General features: G+C 36.4%; 1 protein-coding gene across 1 annotated transcript in view; it reads left to right on the top strand.

Moving 5' to 3' along the window:
* SGCG (sarcoglycan gamma) overlaps nucleotides 1-25,087 on the top strand; it is a 97,500-nt gene that overhangs the window by 44,809 nt on the left and 27,604 nt on the right. The window contains exons 4-5 of the mRNA XM_026065920.1: nucleotides 4,749-4,836; nucleotides 19,369-19,488. Of these exons, the coding sequence (XP_025921705.1) occupies nucleotides 4,749-4,836; nucleotides 19,369-19,488 (208 nt within the window). The remainder of the gene's footprint in view (nucleotides 1-4,748; nucleotides 4,837-19,368; nucleotides 19,489-25,087) is intronic.

Genomic DNA, 25,087 nt, shown 5'->3' with positions numbered 1-25,087 from the left:
TTAGAGAATAGTTTAAATACCTCTAAAATTAGTGGATTCTATTGGAAAAGTCATAGTTCTGCTAATAAGTTCCATTTTTGTAATTTCTAGGACACAGATACTTAATGTATGATATTATATATATATATATACACACACACACAAAAAATGTGAAAGACTAAATGGAAAGATTTAGTGTTGAATTTTGTTTAAATAGAATTTTTTATTAATAGTATTGAGTTAGCAAAGAGAAATAACATACCTGATAAGAGAAAATATTTCACAAGCAGACTGATTTTAAATTAGCAATGAGAATTGGTATGGTATGGAAGATTTTTGTTGTAGTAATGTGTTTTGATAAAGAAAGAGATGATGAATTGGTTTTGAAGTATTCAGGTTAATTTTGAATTTAACTCAGGTGAATTTTTTGTAGAGCAAAATCTATTTCTGGTCAAAGAAACAAATACTTCTAAGAACTGTTTTCTGTCACTCAAACTCTCACAGAACAAATCCATATTTCATGAGCAATATCATCAGCCTATGGGACAATTTCACCAAGTAAAGTACTGTTCAATGACAGCAAGAGCAAAATATGGCTCTTTCATTATTCAAAACATATAACCATCCTTACCAGATCCATTAGGAAGAATAGTGAATATGTGTCTTTCCTGAAAGTAGGGAAAAAGTGTTTGTATCTCTATAGCAAAAGAAATGTAAATAAGTTTATCAGAAGACATGGCTGATATTGGTGTTAGGATGACATTGTTAAAATGCTAAATTACTAAAATTCAGCAATATCAACTTTTTTTTGTCTATTAAGTTTTCTTTTTCCCTCTTTCTTCAATAAATATTTCCAGGAACAGCTCTTATTTAGAGAATGAAGTTGCATCACTAAATCTGTATTTCCTTTTTGTTCCTTTCGCTGTATTCTTTTCTTATTCTTTTCTGTCTCATAAGCAGTGGGAACACTATTTATGTGCTTAAAAGAATTTCCCTCAAGGTTGTTTATCCAGTATGGCATGTAACTTTTTTAAAACCAGCACAGCTAATACTTAAGAATTCCCTCTGCCCAGAAAAATCTTTTTGCAATGTTGAGCTACTTTTTGTGCTCTTTTAATATTCCTGCTAGTTCTTAATACATTTGGTACAATATAGGAAGAGAGGTGTGGCAGCATCTAATATAAACATAGCTGTCTTATGATCCATTGTGATCATTAGTAGCACGCATTAATTAGAGCCTTCAGGCTACAGGATGTCTTGCCCCCTATGAACTGATAACTCATCAGGTCTTTTTACTTGTTTGTTTGCCTTTTAAAGTATTTTAACTCTCTAGAGGATTAAATGCCTGCAGCTTGATCTCTTGGGTGCCTTTCTATACATTTATTCTCATAAAATTGCTTATTTTTTATGATTTCTTTTCCTAAGTTCCTCTGTTAGAGAATTGGGCCACTCATGGCTATCATAGCAGCTTTCTTCCTTGCCTTAATAGTTGTCTCCTTGCAGTCTCTTAACAGCTTTTCTCACCTAATGAGGTCTCCAAAGTGCTAAGAAAATATGCAGCAGAAAATCAACTTGCTGTGCATCATCTCTGGAGCCTATTACAAGTTTATGCCTTCATTATGAGTCCAACAGAGTTGTGGGCAATTCCTTTGCATCTTAGCTAATACATATTCATGTCAAGATAGAGAATGAGCATTTAGAAATATGTTACTAGTTGTAATTAGTCAACAACATGTGTGGAAACTGCAGATCCAGAATACGGTTTATTTGCACTTAAAATCAATATTACTAATTTATTTTTGAAATCAACCAACAGCAATCAAATAAGTGTAATAGAGATTCCTACCTTTGTGGGTCATTTGACACATGTATTTAAGTGTAATATATTTACCAATAGTCTTTTTTGACCTTTCTTCTCCACACCATGCTAATCTGTTACCGTTAAGTTGGTATAAGGTGGACTCCACAGTGTGTATTGCTTTTACCACTGTTATTAGATGTGTTTGTAATACAATTTTTCATATAAAATTTATTCAAAGTTCTCATGTTATCTCATACTCTAAACACTGAATTACAATGGGAACGTCACTCAGGAATGATTTTCAGAGCATAGCCATTAAAGGTGTGCATAGTCTAGCTTCAGTCTGCATAGTCTGGCTTAAATCCAGAAGTACCTGAAGCCATCTGTGTGACAGAGACTGGTTTGATAGTTGACAATATTCCAGTAGCTAGAAACTGTGTATCCAGGGATGAGTGAGTATTCCCTTTGAAGTCACAAACAAGCAGCTTGTTGATACCCACTTCAAATTACATATTTCCCGCTACTTTAACAAACTCAGATCTGCTTAGGCACTCTTATCAGTTACAGAGCTCTGGTTATGCACCTGCAAAATAATTTTCAATATGAAAGCACCTGTGCTACAAAAATCATCTCCCTCACCACTCTTGTTAAGTCTACCAATTTGTTGCAATTTGCTGATCCAGGTGAAGGTGATCAGCCTTTTAGTCTCTCATACTTAAAATCAAGTGAAGACAAGGGTCAGGACTGTCTCCCTCTAAATCAGCTTCATTTAAAGACAATTCAGCTAGTAAGTCTAAGAAAAACATAAGATGAACCCACTCACTCCTGTCCCCACAAAGGTTTTAGACACTCCCAAATGACCCCTGCCAGTTCCCATGTTATGAGTCTACTCCCTTACTCACCCTATATCTAATGTGATGGAGCACAGTGGGCTGCTAGGTCTTTCAAGACAGCTACTCATCTGCTCCTCGGGACCAGGGTTTAGGAGGGAGAGTCTGATGGGCCTGAAGTACAGAGGGTTTAAGGGGGAGGTCTGGGAATAAGGAACGGAAACTCGCCTGGGAGGAGTCTGATGAGCATAACACCAAGCCATGAGTTAGCACATCTGGATATTTTTAGTGAAGTAGTTCCATACTTGCTGTAGTGTAAGAATGACATGCAGTTTTGATTTGCCTACCATAGCTAGTCTGGACTGCTGTGAGGTGTGATAGAGATGAATGATGATGCCAGTTACACCTGCTTGGCATGCCCTGGCTTCCATAAGTAGCACAAGATGATGATTAGGCATACTCTGATTGCTCTGCAAGTGTCCTGGCTGTGATGCAGCCAGCTGCAATTGCTTATTGCCAGGTGTGTTTTGCCCTGCCTCATTGCAGAACATCTCACATACTTGTTTTCAGACTGATGCAGGATTTGAAGTTCATGCTAGTAGGCTGGGAGGAAGGATGGTGCTTGAATAGAGGTTGAGAAGGGAGATCTTAGAAGGGTTGACAGAGAAGTCCATAAATGACATGTGGCTAGTGTCCTTTCAAGGATGGTGTACTTTGTTGTATCCCCTCTTCATAGCTCCTTTCCCTGGGTGAGATGCATGTGCTCCCTTCCCTGGGCCAACTCTTCTTCTTTGCTCCTGAACCTTCTGGTACTCCTCAAACTCACTGGAGCTCTCCTGGGCCATGGCAGAGAAGTGGATGAAATCGGAGGAGGTCTGAGAAGTTCTTGCTCAGCCTTTGATGCATCTGGTCAGATTAGGTTTCTTTTCCTGTGATCTCAGGCTCTGAGAGGGCATTGAAAGTTGCTACCTAATTTGTTGGCTTTTCTGCAATAAATTAAGAGTTAGCCTGTGGTAGCATGGACACTTATCACCAGGGGTTTGGCAGTTGTCTCTCTCAACTATATACTTCATTCAGTTCAACACAGAATGGCCAAAACATCCTCCTTCTGTTGGTCATACTCTCTTCCATGTAATTGTACAACTTTGGGGTTTGTTTTTTGTTTTTAACTTGAACTTATACATTTCCTATGTCCTATTGTACCCAACCTATGAATTTACATTGTTCTTTAGCTAACTTGCCAGCTACAAAGGTTTGGAACTGATTATATTTCCTTTAATCTTTCATGAGGTCATGTTTCTTTAATGTTCTAAGCCTTTTCTAAAACACAAATTTACTGGCAAAGAAGAGTTAGGTTAAATATGAGTGTGTTGTTTTGTGATCTTCATATGTGGGTTTATGATGTTCTGGAGAATCAGAAGTGAAACAACACAGGATGAATGAGGCTTGAATTACAGCATGGGGATGCGGATGAGCATGCAATGCTGCTCAGTCTGCTGACACAGTTCCAAAGGTGTGGGAGACAAGAAGACGATTTAATTCAGGCTGATGCACTCTCATCTGTACTCTCATCTACTAAAGTCAAGTTTGAGCTAGTCAACCTGCCACTTTCCCTATCAACAACTGTTTGAATTTCCTTGCCAGAAGAGTCAGTGCCAAGTGCTTAAATCAAGCCAAAGCATATAGGCTGTATGGACTATTGAGGAGGTAGAGCTCAAATGCATGCTTCTGACCAAGTTACTATGATAGTACAAAAGCACAAAGTGTGCAAGGTACTTGCACTTCAATTAAATGGCTGTCTTCTAAGAGTCTCAATTTTGTATAGAAACATAGTAAATCTAGGACTTAAGTCGTTATTTTCAAAAGATGAAATATTAGCAACTGTGTTCATTGGGCCAATAATACAGATTTTGGTCACTTGAGAAGGATTCTCTTTAACTTTTCTTGAATTTTAAATCTAATGTAGTTGAGATAATCAGAAGTACTTGTCCAAATTATTTGATGATATCTATGGATGGTTTTGTAACTGTAAAGCTCTTCTCAGTGATTGAGTTAATATAAACACTAGACTAAACAATGAAATTTATCTACAATTCTACTTATTCTGCTGAGTCTGCAGTTTTTTCTCCATACTTTAGGACTCATCACTGCTTCTCCAGTCTACTCACAATGTGACTGTGAATGCTCGCAATTCAAATGGGGAAGTCACAGGCAGATTAAATGTGGGTAAGTCTAAATTATTTTTCTTGTTCACCGTTTTGGAAGCATTTTAATGAATGTTTATAAGGAGTTTTGGTGATATAAAGGGCTATACACATGCTAATTTTTTACTGTTATGGTCATATTTGAATAGTCCAGCTGCCATTCAGTAAGTACTAACAGTATATTTTCCGTTTCACAGTTAAGCATTAATTCTGTAAATATTAGAAGCACTTCTTTATTACAGAGTTATGCAGGAAAGGTCACTGCACAAATTATTCTTTCTTGTGTAAATAGCTATTGATAATAGCAAGTCATTTGCTAAGAAAATACAACAGGAAAATGTCTAGAGAGGCCTCTATGCTTCTCTTCACTTTCTAACATTCCAGAGACTGATACGTTTAAGCAGATGTCCTAAGAAGTGTCCCAGTGAGTTCTAGACCAGTTCCCAACTTGCTAATACACATATTTTACTATATTCAGTAGCAGTAAGATACACTGGTCTACAGAGTGAAATAGATAGATGTAGGTCTATCTTGACAGCAAAAATAAGTAGAGATTCCTTCCTGCTCCTTAAAAGGCACAAGTCATGTTTATATCTTTCCTAGTCATCACTGAGATTCATCTCAGCAGTGTACACACCATGACCTTGACCAATACAACTGAAGTGATTAGTCTGGACTTCTCCTATGGAGAAACAGTTACTTTCACATCATGATTCATTTATTCAAGGTGCCTACTTTATGGTGGAACAAATTATGCCCTGGAAGGACCTATTAACTTCCACTGATTCTAAGAAAGGGTAGCTAGCAACTAACTAGTTAGTGTAGACCTCTAACCTGCAGACATGGATGTGGTGGTGACTGGATAATGGACAGATGAAGAGCACGTGTGTCTTATTCATTCTGAACTTGCCACTTGTAAGTAGCCACCTGTCAGACTTCTAGCTATTGGCCACTAACTTGGCCAATAGCCAATTTTCTTATTGGCCCGAGAGTCCAACCATTTTTCTACCCACCTTGCAGTCCACCCATCCAGACTGAACATCTTCAGTTTGGCTACAGGATGCTATGTGAGACTGTGTTGAGATGAGGCTGACCAGCCTGTAGTTCTCGATTCTTTTTCATGAAAACCTGATAGACTGAAAAGGGTTAATATCGACCTGTGCACAGAACAGGGACGGGGGGGGGGGCGAGGGGGAGAGTTCTGCTAGATGGAAACTGTCTTGGTAGTAATGACTCATTTATAGCAAATATCATCTAAATTTAGTACTCTCACATCTTATTGGTAGTTTAATTCTGCTTCCTTGCTCTTCACCATGTGGTTCTTCTGGCCCCATTCCCAATAATGTGCAGTTCAGTATTATTGCATCTTATGATTTCAAGTCTCTTTAATCTTTTCCTAAAAGAAAGCCCAGTACTTAGTGTAGCCCAAACAAAACATTGCCTGGCTGCACAGTGAGGCTGTATCTAGCTTAGGCAATATATTAGGCACTTTAAAAGTGGTCTGTGCATTAAAGCAATTCAAATTCAGCACAGAATTAGGGAGGATCTGATAGCACTTTGGCTTGCTCTTTTCAGAACTACTCAGATAAATACTGAGGTAAGAGGATGAAATAATAATTTGGGTCTGGGAAATCAAGATTACATCAAAAGGAAGTGCTGAAACTACATTTCCTTATTATTTGAAATATTTGATATTTAAATGATCTTTGTTATTTTTGACTAGTAATTCTGTTTACTGAATTCATTACCAGTTGGTCTTAAGTGCTCTCTGGTATAGATAGTACCATTGTAAACACTAACATGTAATATTACTGATCCTAATGTTTTAAACTGATAGAAAAGCATTGAAAGAGTAGTAAAAATTTAATACTATAAAGAACTTTGTTATGCCTAAAGATATGGTTGAACAATGACTGGGTAGCAACAGTTTATTAGAGTAAATGACTATCTGTAGATAGCTTTATATTTTTAGCCATTATCCTTAGCTAGTCATAAATTGCATGCACATAAGACGATGTTCCCTTATAAGAAGTATGAAAAATTGGTGTGTGGCTTTGTAAATGAGTGTTACTGCATACACATAAGCTTTTGCTAAAGAATTAATGCCTTCCACACTTGCCAGAATTCTGGAATTATCTCTTAATGCTCTCTCCATCTTATAAACATGCGTAATTGCAATTGTGAAACACTGGTATGAATAAGTTTGGGGTCATTCCAAAGATGATAATATAATGTAATATCACACACAAGATCGTAACAAAAACACCTTTTAACTCACAGAAGATGGTGATTCAAATTAATTTGTTTTAATTTAAATACCCAGTCCTTAATAGAAATAATTCACAAGAGAGATGTGAAACAAATCTTTACTTGAGGAGTTTCTGTGGAATTGCTCACATGAAGATAACAGGCACACATTACTCATGAATGAACCAGGTGTCTATCAGGAATCACAGACCTACTAAAATTACACCAAATGCAAGCAACTTCCACCATGAGCTACCGTGTTTCTAAGGTTTCTACACACTCCTTATTGCACGACACACTGCTTGTAGAACTATGTCCTTGTGGACATAGTAACTTTTTACAAGTGCTGTAGATCTTGCTGTGCTCTGGCCTGGGTTATAATCATTGAATACAATTGCGTTTAGCTGCTTCTCTGGAAAAAAATTACTCACAAAATAAGCTACAATAACACTGAACTGCACATTATTGGGAGTGGGGCCAGAAGAACCACATGGTGAAGAGCAGGGAAACAGAATTAAACTACCAATAAGAGGGGAGAATACTAAATTTAGATGGTATTTGCTGTAAATGAGTCATTGCTACCAAGACAGTTTCCATCTAGCATTTCAGTTACCTGTTAAAATCACTGAAAACTCATTTATGACCAAAGGAACTTATATTGTACCAAATAAATAATTAAACTAAAACAAAAAAGGAAATTGGACAAATGTTTAGCTAAGAGAATATAGGGAGGGAATAGGTTTGGGAACATTTCTGGGAGGAATGGTGTTTAAGAGAAGAATGTTGGCCCAGAGGGAGCAAGACAGTAATCTAAGCAAGGCACAGATGTGGGAAGTTAGAGGACTGAGAGTCAGAGGGAATTAAGAAAGCAGCAGAGAGGGAATAACAAAGATGTCTTAGAACAGATGGTAACTATTTTCATTAGTATAGCTTCTATCTTTAAAATCATGAATAAGATTCAAAAGATGCCATTATCACAGCTTGCTCATCAACCTTAAAAACTGAAATATCTGGAACTTTTCTTTGATAATCCAAGAAAGCAGTTGAATAAAGCTACTAACTGTCATCTCCAAGACTCCTGCTCCTTTCACTTCAAAGCCTTATTCAGTCTTAAAATCAAGAATAAACTTATCACCTTTGATTTATAACTTGAAATATAATAAAGCAAATTAGTGTCAAAAATTATCAGGTTATTACAATAATGAATGATAATGAATTTATAAAATATATGGGAAATTTATAGACAGTATAATCAATAATCACATATTTAAGAGCAACATTTTTATCAAACAGTAAATTATGTTTCATCTAAGTAAACATATATATACACAGCCTTCTACATGTTGAAGCATAGCTCTTCCTTACCAGCAGATGAATACAACATAATCAGGATTTTGCAGTGGTATTCCAGCATATTAGGAGCAGAATATTAAGAAAACAGCTGCTAAGCAGCATGTTTTCCAACCAGTCTTTACTGAAAAGTAGGTCCAGTTCCTGAAAAGATCTATTTTTCAAGTATCACTTAAGGAAGCTTCAACATCCAGAGAACTCTTAAATTCTGCTTGTATCATGGCTTTTTCAGGAGTAAAAAACACAAAGGAAAAGAGATTTCAAAGTCAGGCAAGGTCTATGAGAACAGCTTCAAGCCCAGTGGACTCCTGGTCCTGCTCCTTGTTTGATCATTTACACCAGGTAACACCAATAGCTTCAGATCAGGAGTTCAGTTTAAAGTATTTAAAACTAGAGGGAATTTATTTAGATAACTGTGTTATGAAGCTGTTCTGCACTTTGAAACATGAAATCAGTGAAATATGTATTCCCCTCAGAAAGCATGGGAATATGGTAAAAAACAAAATGATTTATGCAGTCTGAAAACACAATTACAGTCAAAATACTGCCTAGAAACTATCTACCGTGTCTATCACATTAGTTTGAGCAGCTGTTAAAACGAGAACATTTGTCCTTTCCTTTCCCCCTTTTTTTTTAAACAGGAGCAACATTCTAATGAAACAGATAAGTGTCAGTACCTAATAAATTGCTTCATTAGCATTAATTGCCAACTATAAAATACTACTTTCCAGTGTCAAATCATTTCTGTTTTCTTATCAGCATTTTGACATTTCATTTTCAAGTGATGGTATTTTTTCATTAGAAACATAATAGGAAGAGAACAGTGTTAATGAAGCATGATGTATGTAAGAAGAGTTTGATGTTGTTTTTACAGGGAAACGCTGAAGCCAGTTTCATAAACTTGACTTAATTAATAGCATTGTAAAATGATTTAGCTTTGTAAAATGATTTAGCTTTTCCTTCTTTATTTTTCCCTGAAGGCTTTCATTAAAAACTTCTTTTTTGTCCAGATAGGTTCTTTCTTATCTTTAAGATAAAAGCCAGAACATATTTCCTGAAGATCTTTGTACTGCAGGAAGATGATTATTTGCACAGCTTTAATTGCTGTCCTGCTGGATTATAAGAAGCTAGGATACAGCATAGGAGTAATTAATAGAAAGATAAATCGCAGACTTCATTGAAGTATTTCTGAGGTGATTAAGTCTTCCTATGATGAAGAACTTACATTATTTGTTCCAAAGGGATGAAAGTAGAGATTTTTACCTCTGGAGTATAAAAATTTTAGCTACGAGTAAATCCAGTCATCTCAAGGCATACTTGCTAGTTTTATTTAAAAGTAAACCTTAGTTAACTCAGATCAGGCAAAATTTAGAGAATGACAGGTGGCTGATAAAACATCCTGCAGGCTTTTTAATTGATCCTTTTCTCTAATTTCCTGTTTTAATCCATGGCAGATGTGTTTCTGTTCTATATTAATCTTATATGCTATACGTCTTTTGTGAGACCATTGTGTATTTAAATGGATATAATGTTCAGATGTATTAAAAGAAGAAGAGGAAAATTGTGAGTAGGAATCAATATGTATTTAAATTAAAGCTAGCTAAGCATACCTCTGTGAAAACTTGTTTATGAAAAAATTAATTTAGTCATTACAGCTATTCTAATAGTAACTAAARTACATTTAGACCCTAATGAACAGTATCCTATTCTGCAAAAAATACCACTGAAGTCTATGTACTATGCATAGTAAGGTGCTTACCATAGCAAGATTCATACCCTGGCCCCAAACATAATAATCTTTATAAAGAAATATGTGATAATGTTCAGGATCAGCAACACTGACTGAAGCCAGACTTTAAACATCCTCCAGAAGTTAATCAGGGAGTTATATGCATTGCTAACTTGCTGAAATATGCCAGCATCAAAGTTAAGGAGAATTTTAGCCTGGCCAAGGGGATTTCCTATGCTGTCACTTCTCTTCTAATTAAGTCTAGAACGAGAGAAAAAAAGGCAATATATATATACAAGACTACACAGCTTAACTCTGAAAATAAGCAAATGTTTGGGAAATGATGTTTTATACAAAGTATTACAGGGAGAAAGAGACAGATATTGGGTATCTCACTCTTATCAGAGAATGGTTATTCATCTGAGTAGCCCCTTCTCCTTATTTCAGTGGGAGTAAGGAATAGAAACAGGTGAAGATAAGGGAATTATGAAATACTTTATACCCTTCCCCCTGCTGCAGTCTCCAGTAAGTTAGCAAACCTCAACAGCATATTTGTTTCATATGGTACACTAAGCATTAACCCAAGTGATTGGAGAAGAATTTGAAGGTAATAGTCAATGCTAAGGGTGAATAAGTTCCTGTACTCACTTCCTTTAAAGTAATAAGATTTATTGGCATTATTAACACTAGATGAATTTATAAAAGTTAGGTTAAAATATCTGAAATTTATCATGACTAAAATCTATTATAGAATATGGATAATTAAGTACATCTAAAATTCTAGTCGTTTAAAGTGTAAAAGTACTTTCTTCTTAAAGCTTCCAAGATCTTGGCTGATATTTAGTGGCCATAAAAGGCGCTAGATCCCTATCTTCAAGCCGCAGGTCTGCACCTCCCCATCGTGGTGGACCGTTTGAACACGAATCAGCAGTGTGCCCTTGTGGCAATGAGGGCTAAGGGCACACCGGGCTGCATTATTCAGCTCTTGCCTGAGTTGAGTCCCAGTTTGACAGCACTACAGCAAACTGGAGAGGCCCGCGGAGAGCTGTTAAGATGGTCAGGGAGCGGGAGTACATGGAGCATGAGTGGAGGGAGGTGGGTTTGTTTAGCCTGGAGAAAAAAAAGGCTTAAGGGTCATCTAATGGCTGCCTTCTACTGCCTAAGGGAGGGCCGAAGAGAAGATGAAGCCAGGCTCTTCTCAGAGGTGCACAGCAAAATGGTCGCAAGTTGCAATAAAGCAAAATGCAACTGGGCAGAAATAAATTTCAAAATTAGACTGGTTAAGCACTGGAACAGGTTGTCCAGCAAGACTGTTGACTCCCCATGGTTGGAGGTATGAAAAATCCAGCTGGAGAACACCCTGAGCACCTTCATCTAACTTCCAAGCTGGTCCTGCCATGGGTAGGAGGTTGGACTAGGTGACCTCCAGAAACTCCTTCTGACTTACATTTTTCAAGGATTCTGTCTTGTCCAGTCTTTGACTGACACTCCAGAATGTGGCGGATTAATGGCACGGACTCAAGAAGTGGTGCATCTTGAGACATTTATTGTTTGTATCTGAGCATATTTATGCTAAGAAGTTAGCTGCTTCAGCGGTTTTACAGATACACGTTGCTAAGCCAGTCATCATGCAGATTATGTCACAGGTAGCCAATCATTACACCGATCACGCACACAGCGATCATGCCTTGTACTTTGCTACTTGCTTCCTAGTTAGAGAAAAGCTGTCTTGTTCCTAACCTTGGTTCCCACTGGCTTTTGCTGGTTTATCTGTACTTTCTCRGGATGTATCATTCCCAGCTGCACCGGTGTCCTTGGGTACGTTTGTCTGAGGCTCCTGTTGCTTGCTACTTGCAACTTTCCACCAGTTTAACTCTGTCATGACCCTCCACACCAGAAGGGCTCAGGTCAGTTATAGGTCACTGGTCAAATGTACTAGCCCTATGTAGATGTCTTGGATATTCCAGGACATCTAAAATAACAAGCTGAAGGACAAGCAGGGAACCCTAAAGTACATACAGTAGCACTACACAGCTGTGCTTAGGCAAATGAATCATGCCCTTTATGTTTAATTGGGTTCTCTCACATTAAGTCCTCTGCCCAGATCCTGCAAGCATGCACAGAGTATCCCTAAAACACAGTGGTAGAGTTGGTCTTATGAAAATGCACTCATAGCTTCTTTTTAAAAAAAACCTAATTGGAGGAAGAAGAGATCATACCATTATTCATTATATAGAATATACAGTGGTTAAAGTGTTCACTTAGGAATGAGAGAATCAGATCAGCTGTCCTCTCTTCAAATTATCATGCCTCATCTCCTTCAATACTTTTCTGTTCACTTTGCCTGTCTGCTGATTGTGTGTTTCACCGTCTCCTGTTGAAGATATTCATTATGCAATAAGTTCTACGTTCATTAGGCCTGAGAGAAAAGATGACACCATAATCAAGTCACTGTGTGAGAAATGTGATCTCCTATTCCCACCATGGCTTCTACATTTAAAAATCAATTTTACAATGAAGCATTTCATATATTTTTATATTTTTTATATTTAATTAAAGCATTTTGTAAATATAATGCTTAGATGGTTAAAGGTGTTTAGTTACCTAAATCGTACTGAGCATGTAAAGAATTGGCACGTAAATACCTATTACTAGATTGGGTTGCAAGCACATGGCAGTTCTTGCTGATCATTCAGAAACAGATTTTAAAAGATCTCTGGACTCATATTCAACCACAGGAAACAACAAAGTATAAGAAGTAAATAAAAGTAAAGCACTAAAGCATCCTTATTTTGGTCTGAGAGGACATAGATTGTTTAATCCACTATATAAAAGAAGAACTGAGAGAAAAAGGGGAAATGGAAGTGGCAAGTGCTCTATTAACATATTAGAGAGATTTTTAAAGGCAGAAGGAGATGAATGGAGATAAAATGTATACTTGCAGCTTGCTGAATATACTCTGTAATAATGCATTTGTTTTAATAAAAGGTGGGCAAGTGCTTCTATCATTGCATATGAAAATCTGACTAATTTTATGCTTCTAAAAATAATGGCTTTACATTTATTGGTATTGCATTACTCATTGAAGCAGAACTGAATCTGTAGGAGTATTACATTTTTAATACACCTTAAGGAGATCTTATTTTAGGTAAGGTGCTTTAATATAATAAAAATTAACTAAAAATGAAATTGCATAGCAATACCCCCAAAGCAGTCAGGAATTTGGCTTATATTCAATACTTCAATGATTCTAGGTAGTAGGAGAAGAGTGAAGCATACAGAGTAGGTGACAGCCATAAGTTATCAAAAATGATGAGTAATAGAGAAGACTGCGAAGGAAAAAAACTAGAATTAAATAAATAATGTCAGTGTTTGAAAGCCTTTTCTTCTGCAAGACCTAAAGACACATCAAACATGCTTAATATTTTGCGGAACTAACTGTGGATTTGAAGACTCTGTCTGCCTACATCATATCAATTTCATTTGATACTAAGTCTTTGTGTATATGTATTATATGGCAGGCCCTATTTTTGATAAAAGACTCCTTTCCATCTTGTCATTCTACATTTGTACTGGGCTGGAATTCAAAGGTTGGTGAGATAGGACTAAGAAAAGTAGAAGAGAATTAATTTAAATGTTTTCCCACTGAAATGGAATCACTAAACAAAAGACCTTCTGTACTCAGGAAAACTACCTAGGGGAGTGGAGAGTGAGGAGGAGAAGCAAAAAGGAGGGCTGCTTAGCAGTGCACTCATTTGCAGGGATTTATGGCAACACATGAGGAAAAGAACAGGAGATTGCTTGCCTGAGAAGACATAAGGTTATAAAAGGGCAGTGAGTCATTTGCTTTTGGAACCATTTTTCATCACTTAAACTGTGGCATCCCCAGTGCCAAGAGGTATGTGATGTAATGCTCATGTATGAGGTCTTTGTCAACTGAGTGGCTTAAAGGAGGAAGTTTAAAGAAACAATAGGCAATTATTACTCAGCCTGGTAGCAAGGATAGCTGATGTATTTGGAAATTCTTGTGAGACCTATTGGCAGCAGCGGGAAAAATGTTCAAATGCTCCCTATAAGCTATCACATTACACTTTTAATTGTAGGATTTTATCAGAAAGTATGATTTCACAGTATTAGCAGACATACACGCAGTCAATATACCAAGGTACTAAACAAAATGCATATAGTAAGCAGGAGATTAAAGTTTCATATATATTCAGTTGCTGTTTAAGAGATAAAAGTGAATCTTATAGGATCACAATCCAATTAGTGTTATTACAATATAGATAATGCATGTGTATTGTAAAATCCAACTAAGAGAAATTAATGGCTACTTTTAATTACAAGAATGTCTTCCCATTTCTTTAAAAGTCTATTTTTTGCTTTTCTAAATTTGTTCCATATCTACCGACATGACTCATTCCTAGCATGAATAAAATATATGCTTGAATTTTATTTACCCTACCATTCCTTCTAAAGTTTTAAAATACATCATTTATTAGCAAGATCATTCTTTCATAATGAGGATTATCTATAGGACAATCCATGTTCCATTTTCCTGAGACATTCTTGTTGAAAAAGCTGTGGAGCTAAAGATTCTTTTGAAAGACATAGACAAATGTGTAGGGACCAGAAGCAAACAGAAGAGAAATCTGGAAGGAAACCCAGCACGGGCAGGGCATGAGTGGTAGTTTCAAACAGCCATCAGTTAAGACTCCTTTGGGAAGTATATAACATGTAGTGACTGCTCTCAGGGCTTGTAGTGATTTATTTTATTTAAATCTGGTTTTAAAATGTAATGGGCTTAATTCACAATGCACTCATCTTTAATCCTACCTAACTGCCGCTTCAGGGGCTTAAATCCTAAATTTAGATTCTCATAACTCCTGTTCAGAAGAAAAAAGTTCGGGGCCATAGGCACCAAGCCTTTCTTAAGTAATTAAAATTGCTAGACACCTTAGTGAGTCACTCAGCGTTTGCCCAGAAGTATTTAATGTGTGAAGGCGCTTAAGAACTAGACATAGACTAGGTCTGCAGTAGTAACTAAAACAGGCCAGGACCCGCAGTTTGGCCCTGGGGGCATGTGGCACAGCACAACTCTCATTATACAGCTAAACTCTCTTCCGCTCCACAGCTGAACAGCATCACCTATCCTGTCTGCAAGGAGCAGCTCCCATCCAGGCCTTGTCTTGGAGATCTGTGTTTGGCCCAGGTCAAAACTGCGCCAAGGAGCATGAGGCCGAACAAGCAGAATGGGCAGTACTCGAACCTCCCCTGCCTTGGCTTTCCCTAATTTATTACAGTAGTTATTAGCTTCATTAGAACTTAGTTCTCCTCTCTCACCTATAAGGCCTGATCCGGTAGCCACAGTCAGAGTGTACCTACGTAATCTGGCCCTGTAAAATATACAGCTAGTTAAAGGAGAAGAGTTGGAGGTGATTTTCTACAAAGGGCTCACTTGTCTAGGATGTGCTCCTCTTGGATGAGTGCTTATCCAGAAAGTCTGTTAATTCTCTTGTTCTTCTTCTATCTAAAGAGATTTGTCTCTGTTTTCCCCATCCCAGTATTTTAGGGTATGACTCCCTCAATTTCTCCTTTTAAAGGCATTCTGCTTTGCATGGAATAATCAGATATTAATTGAGTGGAAGAAAGTAGGAAAGCCCAAGAATGTGATCATGTGGTCTAGTGTAAAAAGCAATTAGTAAGAAGTAGAAAAACTGGATCCCAGCCTTGTTCAACTTACTGTTGAAATCGAGTCAGTGCATACACAACTAGTTTAATTAAACTAGTATAAATTGCACCTCCCGTTGTATCAGTGTGATGCTGTGAATGGACACCATGCCTGAGAAGGAAGAATTATTGAACAGGTTATGTGAAATTTGGCATCAGATAAGAAAGCTGAGAAAGTCTATCTGCACAACATGTGTTTATGCCAACTAGCCCTGTTTGCTTTGGTTAGGTGATGCAAAACAGAATTTGGTACAAGGTATGTAAATACTATTTAGTATGTATATATTCACCCTAGATTTGAAAAGTTAAAGAGCTTCTATATCTTAGAAATATTTTCTGTTGTCATGTCGTATTTCTCTGTAAATTGATCTACTTTCCATAAGAATCCAGTTAACAGAAAAGATGTTAATTTTCTAGCAATACATAGGTATACAAATTAAATTCATTGATTCATGCCGTTTGAGATAGTTCTTTCCTGTTCCTAACAGAAGAAACATGATAAATCTTCCTTTGACGAGATTTCTTGTAAAATAGACTCAGCAAATTAGCAAATCAATAAGAAGACAAATGTATTTATAGATGAGACTAAGTTAGGCCTGGTGCAAATAATGCCGTACTTCTTGAGTTCTTTCAACTCCACATTTTTTTTTCAATGATTTATAATCTATGTGAATCTTGGTATCTACCAAGGTGTGAAGAGGAAAAGAACAGAAGTGCCACTATTTGGACCCAGTGATTTTTTCTGAAAGCTGACTGCCTTTGTAACAAGGCAATCAATAGATGGTATTCCCTCTAAACATATAGCATCTTCATGATATTAAAGTATCTTTTTCTGTGATCATGAGTAAAAAACTAACAATGAAACATAAATTAACAGTGTACATTTCTGAGTTGCTATCTCTTGGAGATATTGCTGCACATTGTTTTCAAACTTAAGCAATAGTTCAAATACACTTACGGCAGTTTCTAATTAGTTTTTTAAAGATTACCTACGCTATAAAACCTCACAGCTTAGATCTGAGTCTGTGGAAGGTCTTGGGCACCTGCTTTACTTTTAAGTACACATGTCTAAATGCAAGTCTTCAGGATCCTCCTTCAGCTGTTAATTCTTTTCATCAATAAATATTCTATGGCTGTATAAAAATATTTGCTTTCAGCTTGCCAGACCTACTAAAATATTGACAGCACTCAAAAGAAAAGTATCTAACTTTGTCAGACTCTTCAGAATAAGCATTCCCATTTCTATCTCATCTACTGGGTCTAATCCAGCAGATATTTTAATTGTGTGTTTTTTAGAAAGAGCTCTCTGCAAAAAGCAGGACCAGAAGAATTGGTGGCAGCCCAACTTTTATCCAGTAGTTCTACAGCCAGGATATTAACCCAGGAATCTGGGCAGCTGGGTTCCATTCTTGTGGAGGAAATAAATGCTCCAGACAACACCTGCCTTCTCTATACGATGTGAAACATCTTCAACAAAGAGACTGCAGATGACTCCTGCATCCATCCCACCAGAAACATGGTAGCCCCAGTGCGCCTGAATCACCTGACCTGTATCATTTCAAACAGCAGAGGCTTTGAGTTATGTTTCCCACACTCTAGCCGAGTGCTGTAATCATGATGTTGGATGGATGGGAAGGATAAAGAGAGGAAATAGCACTTGCAATGCCAGTTAAAGTTGATACTAGACAGTTTATTTAGGACTTTGGTTTGTTTGAATAAACAAGGATCTACTTACACTACTTAAATTGGCAGTTTCATTACTGCTGCTGAGCAGGAACAGGAATAATAAAAACCCCTTAACCAAGATTTCCAAGAAAGGCGTTGATAGGGAACCGTCCCTGTTTCACTTGCATAGAATTGCTTTCCTTGCTGTTAAAAAGACTCTGATTAACAAATTGTCACTGAATGAAGATATTTTCTGAGATCGCTTTTTGCAATACGCTTCTCAGAAGTGAAGCCACGTGCTTTGGAGGAGCTTTAAAGAGCCAAATTCAGATCAGTAAGACTGTGCATGAGTACAGATGTCTGACAGAGTATAATCCACTGAGGAGTTTGGCCCCTTATCCTGACCATTGCCAATTAGAATCAGTATCTGTCATTGTGCCTTAAAATTGTTGCCCTGGCTGAGCAGCACCTTGTAGCCTGAATAACACTTTTCCACACTTGGTGGATGTTTAAAAGCAATGGTTTGCATCTGCTAAGTGAAGTGAAGCAGTATGGAATTTGTATAGAACAATATGGTACGCATCTCTTGTATCCACTACCATGGAGATTTTAGGAAATGTCTAAATGTATTTCTTTGCAGAGTCAGTCATCAGTCACCTAATGTCATTTTAACCTGAGATCCCCCCAGAATTCCTGTTTCATTTTAGAGTTGCTACCTGTAGGTTATTTAACATTAATGAGAGTAGGCACGTTAAAACAGATTCTTACTGGGGTAGGAAGCAACACAGTGCCCATCTGTCCCATGGATGATCTGTGAATTACCTTTATTAAAGAATTGCTGAAAAGGAATCTCAAGTGCTTTGGCTATTCTCTTGTAGTTTTAATTCTGAACATAGAGTTAGATAACAATTCTATCAAATAGACATTCAAATTTATGTGATTTGAATTTTTAATTTCTCTGGTTTGTTTGGAAAGGGGTTAGTAAGAGCTTGACTTATATTCACTCCACCAAACCAGTACAGTAGAACAGAATTTTTAGTGAATTTAGGATCTAATAATGTGTTAAGAATAGTAGCTGCATATTGCAGAATGAGGAAAGCAGGCTCCTTTCGAGCTTAATAGAAGCTAACCTCTAGCAGAATGATAACAAGCAAGCATAGATTGTAAGCTACAAACTGCTAGGTAAGACTTCTGCTTTAACTGAATATATTATATGTAGACAGCAGACTGCTGTCCTGCACATGATTATTTTAATTTTTGGAGTACCAGATACAAGCTGAAAATACTCTCTCAGCTTTTTCAATATCTCCTAAGAACAACATGATCAGCAATATTTGCCAGATATGTGGAGCTAAACTTGCATTTGTTATGAAGAGCTGAGGGTCCTGCCCTTACATGGAAAAAGGCTGTCATTTCAAAGCATCTGAGTCTCCCTAGTCATAAGGGATGATGCTAAAAAGACCTTGATAATTCATCTCCATGTTTTCAAAATTGAAAGATGTTATACTGATCAAAGAATTTTAGCAGTTTTAACACCAAGAACATGAACGTTTGTCTTCATCAATCTGTGAAGGATTTCCTACATTCCCTGGAAACCCAACTTGAAAGCGTGACTCCAGGCAGTTTTAAACAATGAATTAGATCTTGTAAATAGATTTATCCAGTTTCAGTACTTACAGGGCCTCTATTCTTGGAATATCTGAGTGTTTCGTGAACTTAATGCACTTAAACGAGTCACTAAATTATTAAGACCACAGTTTGAATGCTTGGCAATTTATAAAGAGCGTTGAAAGAGCTGATGTAATTATTCCTTTATTCTACTGTGCTTTGCAGGTCCTAAAATGGTAGAATTTCATGGTCAGCAATTTCAGATCAACTCAAAGGATGGCAAGCCACTTTTTACAGTGGATGAAAATGAGGTTGTAATTGGCACAGATAAACTTCGAGTCACAGGTTTGTAACACAATTTTAAGAAGTGCTCAACTAATAACCACAACAAAACTCAGCTAAAATGTTATTTTAAATAAACCGTGTGTGGGAACACAAGTTCTGTCTTGCTTTGACTAACAGAACATCTCATTAGAAAATAGAAATCAGAAAATATTCTGACTTTTTTCAATAAATAATCAGTAAAAAGTGTTAATATATGTATATGTTTATATGTGTGTGTATGTATTTTATTATAAAGCCCATACACTTAGTGGTGAGAATTGTACTTGTGCATTTTTTTTCTGAATTATTTAACCTTTCCAGTGTACACTGATTAACTGTAACTAAAAGAATCTTACATATTTTTGTCTGAGAAATCTGTTGTATTGAGTTTTATATGTGAAAACCTTTTAGAGTCTCTCTGGTAGAAAAAGTGATGGCTTTATCTTTCAAAGTGAAAGCCACTGTATTTCTCCTTTGCCTGTAGCACATGTCACAAAATGTTATTTATAGTTTTTAAAATGTCATCTGTCAAAAGACAAGTTTGTCTTAAATTATTTCTACAAATCAACAAAGTATCCATTTAGAGAGTAAAGTAAGATGCCTCTGTCAAAGTTATCACATGAAAAGCCATTTACTTTCATATGACCTGATAAAGTCTAGCTTTTCCAGATGTAAGATTGCATTAAAATGGATGTGTCAAGGAGTGGTTTCACTTAAACTGGAACAGTTCATCAAAGGAAATTCTGAAATTATCCTGTACCTTGTTTTCAGTTTCCTTTTCAATATTTTTAACCTAATTATGACTATCGTGTTTAACTTTCACTAATTATTGGTGCTCTGAAACCTGAGCTCTTGATTTTCATGGATCAATTCATATTATTTCAGTGCATACAAATACAAATGTGGTAGTAAGCATACAATTAGTACTTCAAAGCCAAATTTAAGTCAAAATAAATGTGTTAATAAATTATGTTTACCCCTGAGGGTCTTATCTTAAGTTTTTTTACTTTTTATCCTAATTGGAATTACAACTTTGTTTAACCAGGAAAGCATATCAAATGATTATTGTTTGCCCAAGGGATGCTAAACTTTAATAGAAAAGCATGTTTAGCAAAGATATGAAAAACTGCGTAATTTTTAACTGATTTGGAAAAGGTCTCTCTCTCCTCAAAGTAAGTAAAAATCATTCATACATGAGTTGAAATTATGCTAAAACATGTATTCTGACTTCTCCAATGTTTGTCTTTACAAGTATAATTATTTACTTTAGTAGTTTTTGTGGAAAGGCACATTGCCTGTTTCTTTTTACACTGTAGTACAAGTCAAAAGCAAATCCATTAAAGTCAGTGAAGTTATTTCAGTGTAAAATTAATGTAAGTGAGAAGACAGTCATGCCTACTATGCTTCAAATGAATTTATTAAAATTGTGATTTAAATGATACTATTATCATGAAGGATAAATTAGTAATACTTTGGGTACTAAGTTAACTTTTTAAAAATATTTTAGATAGATAGAGAGTAAGATCAATGTGAAACAAGTTTTGAAAAGTACATACACTAAGAGATGTTTAGATAGTTTAGGCTTAAAATTCACAATGAATGCTTTGCAGTATTTTATGTACAATGTAATAAACTATTTGATTTTACTTCTCATTATTTATGTGAACTAAGAAAAGCTCAGTAACAGTTTTTAAGAAAACTGATAATTTTGCAACTAAAATATAGTATAACAGAGAGCAAATGCCTTTGTGATTTATACTATTTTAGGAAAAGTACAAGTCTAGGAATAAGCTAAACCAAAACCTCAGAAACTGTCATTTCTCAACAAGTTTAGTCTATTTGGCCTCATACTATTACAGTTCAAAAAGTTTTGGCACAGGTGGTAGAAATTTGTTGCAATAACATTGTGACAGACTCTCTCTCTGTTCTCCTAAGAGAACATTGCAAAACCCATGATCAGCCCCTATAACATAAGAAACTGGGCTGGGGTTCAGGGATCTACATTCAAGAGTCTACAGTGTGGATATCTACATGCAAGTGAGGTGTCTAAGCTCCCACCACGGCCCTGGGATGTATCACAGTACCTAAAAAAGACTCCCTTCCTTTGGCAGTGACAGCTGGAGGCCAGGCAGGATATATGAGGGTACTTTAGATGACACTAGATACATAGGCTTAGGCAACTAAATTCTGCCTCTAGCTTACGTGTTGACACCTGCATCGTAGACACTTAAATTTGGGTGTATGAATCTGAAGCTGAATTCCACCCTTAATTTATGATATCTGGAGGAGCATATATTCCAGCTACATCCTCTCTAATCTAATTGCACTGCTGACCTGCGCCTTTTGCAGACATTTATTCTGCTGCTAAGGAAGTATTGAATATCAGCGTTTTGATCTGGTAGCATTTTATACATTCAGCTGGCATTGTTGACAATGAAACCCTCCTTGTAACAAGTGCATTGGCTTTGGCAAAGAGCTGATTGCTTTACAACTGACAATATTGTCATGGCAGGAGGAGTGAAGTCCCAGCCCTGGCTGGAAGTCCTTGCATACAATTGGCTAGAGTCCATAGCCATAGGAGTCCTGGTTTTCCACTTCCTTGCCTGCTCTGCAAACTTGCAAACTAGAGAGCTATCTAGATAAAGAAGAAAATAGGCTCAAGTAAATGAAGTTATATACAAGAGAAAAATAATTAACATTAAGCAGTTATAAAGTGATCATAACTACTGCATAAAAGACTTTTTTTAACAAATACAAATAATTTACATACCTTGACTGTAGTAAATGCTAATATTTTGACGACAAATATAATGGAACGCAAGAAATTAATAGAATGCATTTGCTTACTCTCCACTCATCTTGAAGAAAAGCAGTGCAGAAATAATCAATATCTTTATAGAGAAACACTATATCACCTTCCCTCCATTTACTACTTGCCCTTTTGCTTGCTTGCCTTTCAGTCTCTTAAAGTATTTGCCGAGTACTGCAGGTGATTTTCTCATGCTCTGTTCTATGTAAAGGTCTTCAGTTTGAATAGCTAACACCGAAGTGCAATGTGAAGATGTGTGTTTAATTTAAATGCTTATGCTCAGAAGCTAAGTTAAGTATGAGACAATTTTAGGTATGAACAAACATTATTCTGCTAGACTTTTAAGAGGCAGATAGGCTTTGATAGCTGGGGGAGGGGATTAATGAAATTTGCTGACTTCAATTCTCTCATTAAAAAAATACATATTTTGCTTTTCTATATTTTAGACTTAATTGCAAAATCACAGAATTACTTTATGTATATAAATAGGATGCTATAAAAATAGTAAATATGTTATATAGTAATATTAATATAATCATTTCATGTTATTTCTTTATAATCCAAAAGATAAAGTAGTTAATGAAGACAAGAAATCAATTTAGGGCCATTTTCCAACAAACATTGCCACATTGTGGGTTTTTTTAGTATAACACTGTTCAAAATTGGCAGTTTGGTGTTTTTCATAAACTGACAAGTAGGTTATACAATCTCTTTCTTAATCTTATCAAACTACATCTTAAATGCAAATAAACACTGTTCATTTCTATATAGCTAAATGTGAACTTATGTGTAAGAAGCACAGTAGGAGAAATACAAAAGGCTGTATACAAACTGGTCCCAGAGTGAATTTAAGAAAGTCTGTGAGACAGAAGTGTTCCCTGCTCTGCTATGGGCACTTCCTTACTTGTGTCTGCACATCCCATACTGAGACATCACGAGTGCACCTTTGGCATGCAGCATCCCACATGCACTGGAAGATGTCCTCCAGAGGCCTGTTGGCCCACTCTTGAGCAGACTGCAGCTCTAGTTTTGAAGGTGGCTTTAAAAGTGACCTCAAGGCTCAGGAGGGCATTCTGAATCTTAATTACAAGAGAAAAGATTTCTAAATAATAAAGTTTAGAAATGTTGTCAAAAAAAAATTCAGCATCAGAAAATATTACTAGGTAATTTAGTTGGGGCTTAAATAATTGGGAAGGGAGCTCATGTATAGAGAGATAAGTCTAAACCTGGCTGACCTGATAAAGTCACATTTGCAAAATAATTCAGATATTCCTTTATTACTGACTTGTCCTTTTTATTCCTATCACTTCTTTCCCAGTGTCTGTGCCATCTGAAACTTCATCACTAATTATTTTATTTCTTCCAAGTTCTTGATAGAGTGTTACATCACATAGGGTCCCACAAATAGCACATCCCCTCACTCACGGTTCTCTGTTTACAATTATGTTTTAAGATTTATCAGCCGATTTTAATCTATTTAATGCATTCCAGGATGATCTGTATTGCTCTAATCTCTTAATCAAAATGTCATATGGCATCAGACTAAATGCCTATGAAAGTTTATTACACCCGTACTATTACCTTTATCAGCCAGGCTTGCCATCTCATTTACAATTCAAAGATATAAATGTATTTAATAACAGAACACCTCATGCTATATTGCATACAAAATAGATGCAAGAAATACAGATGGTGACATTTAATTCATCTGTTAGAGAACCTTAGCATTTTGTCCTTGCCTTTCATGCTCTTCTACTTCAGTTTCTTGATGTTCAGCTAAGGGGTGGGATAGAGAATATACGAGAGAGAGTGCAACTGAATTTCTCATATATTTTCCCCTTAAGCCACTGATATAAATATCCATACTTACAACCTTTAATTCTACTTTTAATCAGTTTTGAAACTACTAACAGATGATGGTGAGTTATAGCTGTTGTATGGGTTTCTGAAGATGACAGAGGAACTAGGTGAAAATCAGGCAGAGTATAAGAGCACAGAATAGAGATTTTCAGAGTCCATCCATGCTGGTGAGATGGAGATAGAACTCACCAACTGAGTTTTAGAGAACGATGACTTTTCCTTCTGAAACTGTTATTTATTATTTTGTAAGCAGATAACAGACTGTTTCAATGTAGTTAAACTAGTAGGTTTCACTTACCTTTTATTAATCTGATTATTCAAAATATTTGATTATATATAGAAGAACATAGTTGCTAGATATGTTACTTCATGATACTGTGAATATCCATTAATGTTACTTCTGCTACTCCAATATGCACTGGTTATCTCAGCACTTTTAATGTGAGAGTCCTACTTACAGTAATGACGCTATAACAAGCAAACAAATAAGGTGTTTTACAAATATGCCATTCAAAATACTTCACTGGAATAGAAGCTTTTTAGGACGGACAGGTGAGGAGGTGTATTGCCCTTTATATGAGAGAGCAGCAGGAATGCATGGTGTTTTGCCTCAGGACAGATGATGAGTTGGTTGAAAGATTGTGAGCTAGGTTGTGGTGGGTGTCTGCTACAGAGCACCGGGTGAGGAAGAAGTAGATGAGGATGGGTAGAAGATGAGACGAGTAGAAGATATAAGATATAAGAAGATATAAGATTCAGGCAACTGGAAAAAGCCTCACATTCACAGGCTCTGGCCTTCATGGAGGACTTTAACCACCCTGATATCTCCAAGAATGGAAACACAGCAGGGCACAAGCAATCCAGGAGGTTTTTGGAGTACATTGATGATAACTTCATAACACAGGTGTTGGAGGAGCCAGTTAGGACAGGTGCTCTGCTGGACCTCCTACT

Source organism: Apteryx rowi, unplaced genomic scaffold (genome assembly GCF_003343035.1).
Source record: "Apteryx rowi isolate R43461 unplaced genomic scaffold, aptRow1 scaffold_233, whole genome shotgun sequence".
NCBI classification, from domain to species: domain Eukaryota; kingdom Metazoa; phylum Chordata; class Aves; order Apterygiformes; family Apterygidae; genus Apteryx; species Apteryx rowi.
Note: the sequence above shows the minus strand (reverse complement) of the source record. Positions and strands in the feature narration are given on the sequence as shown.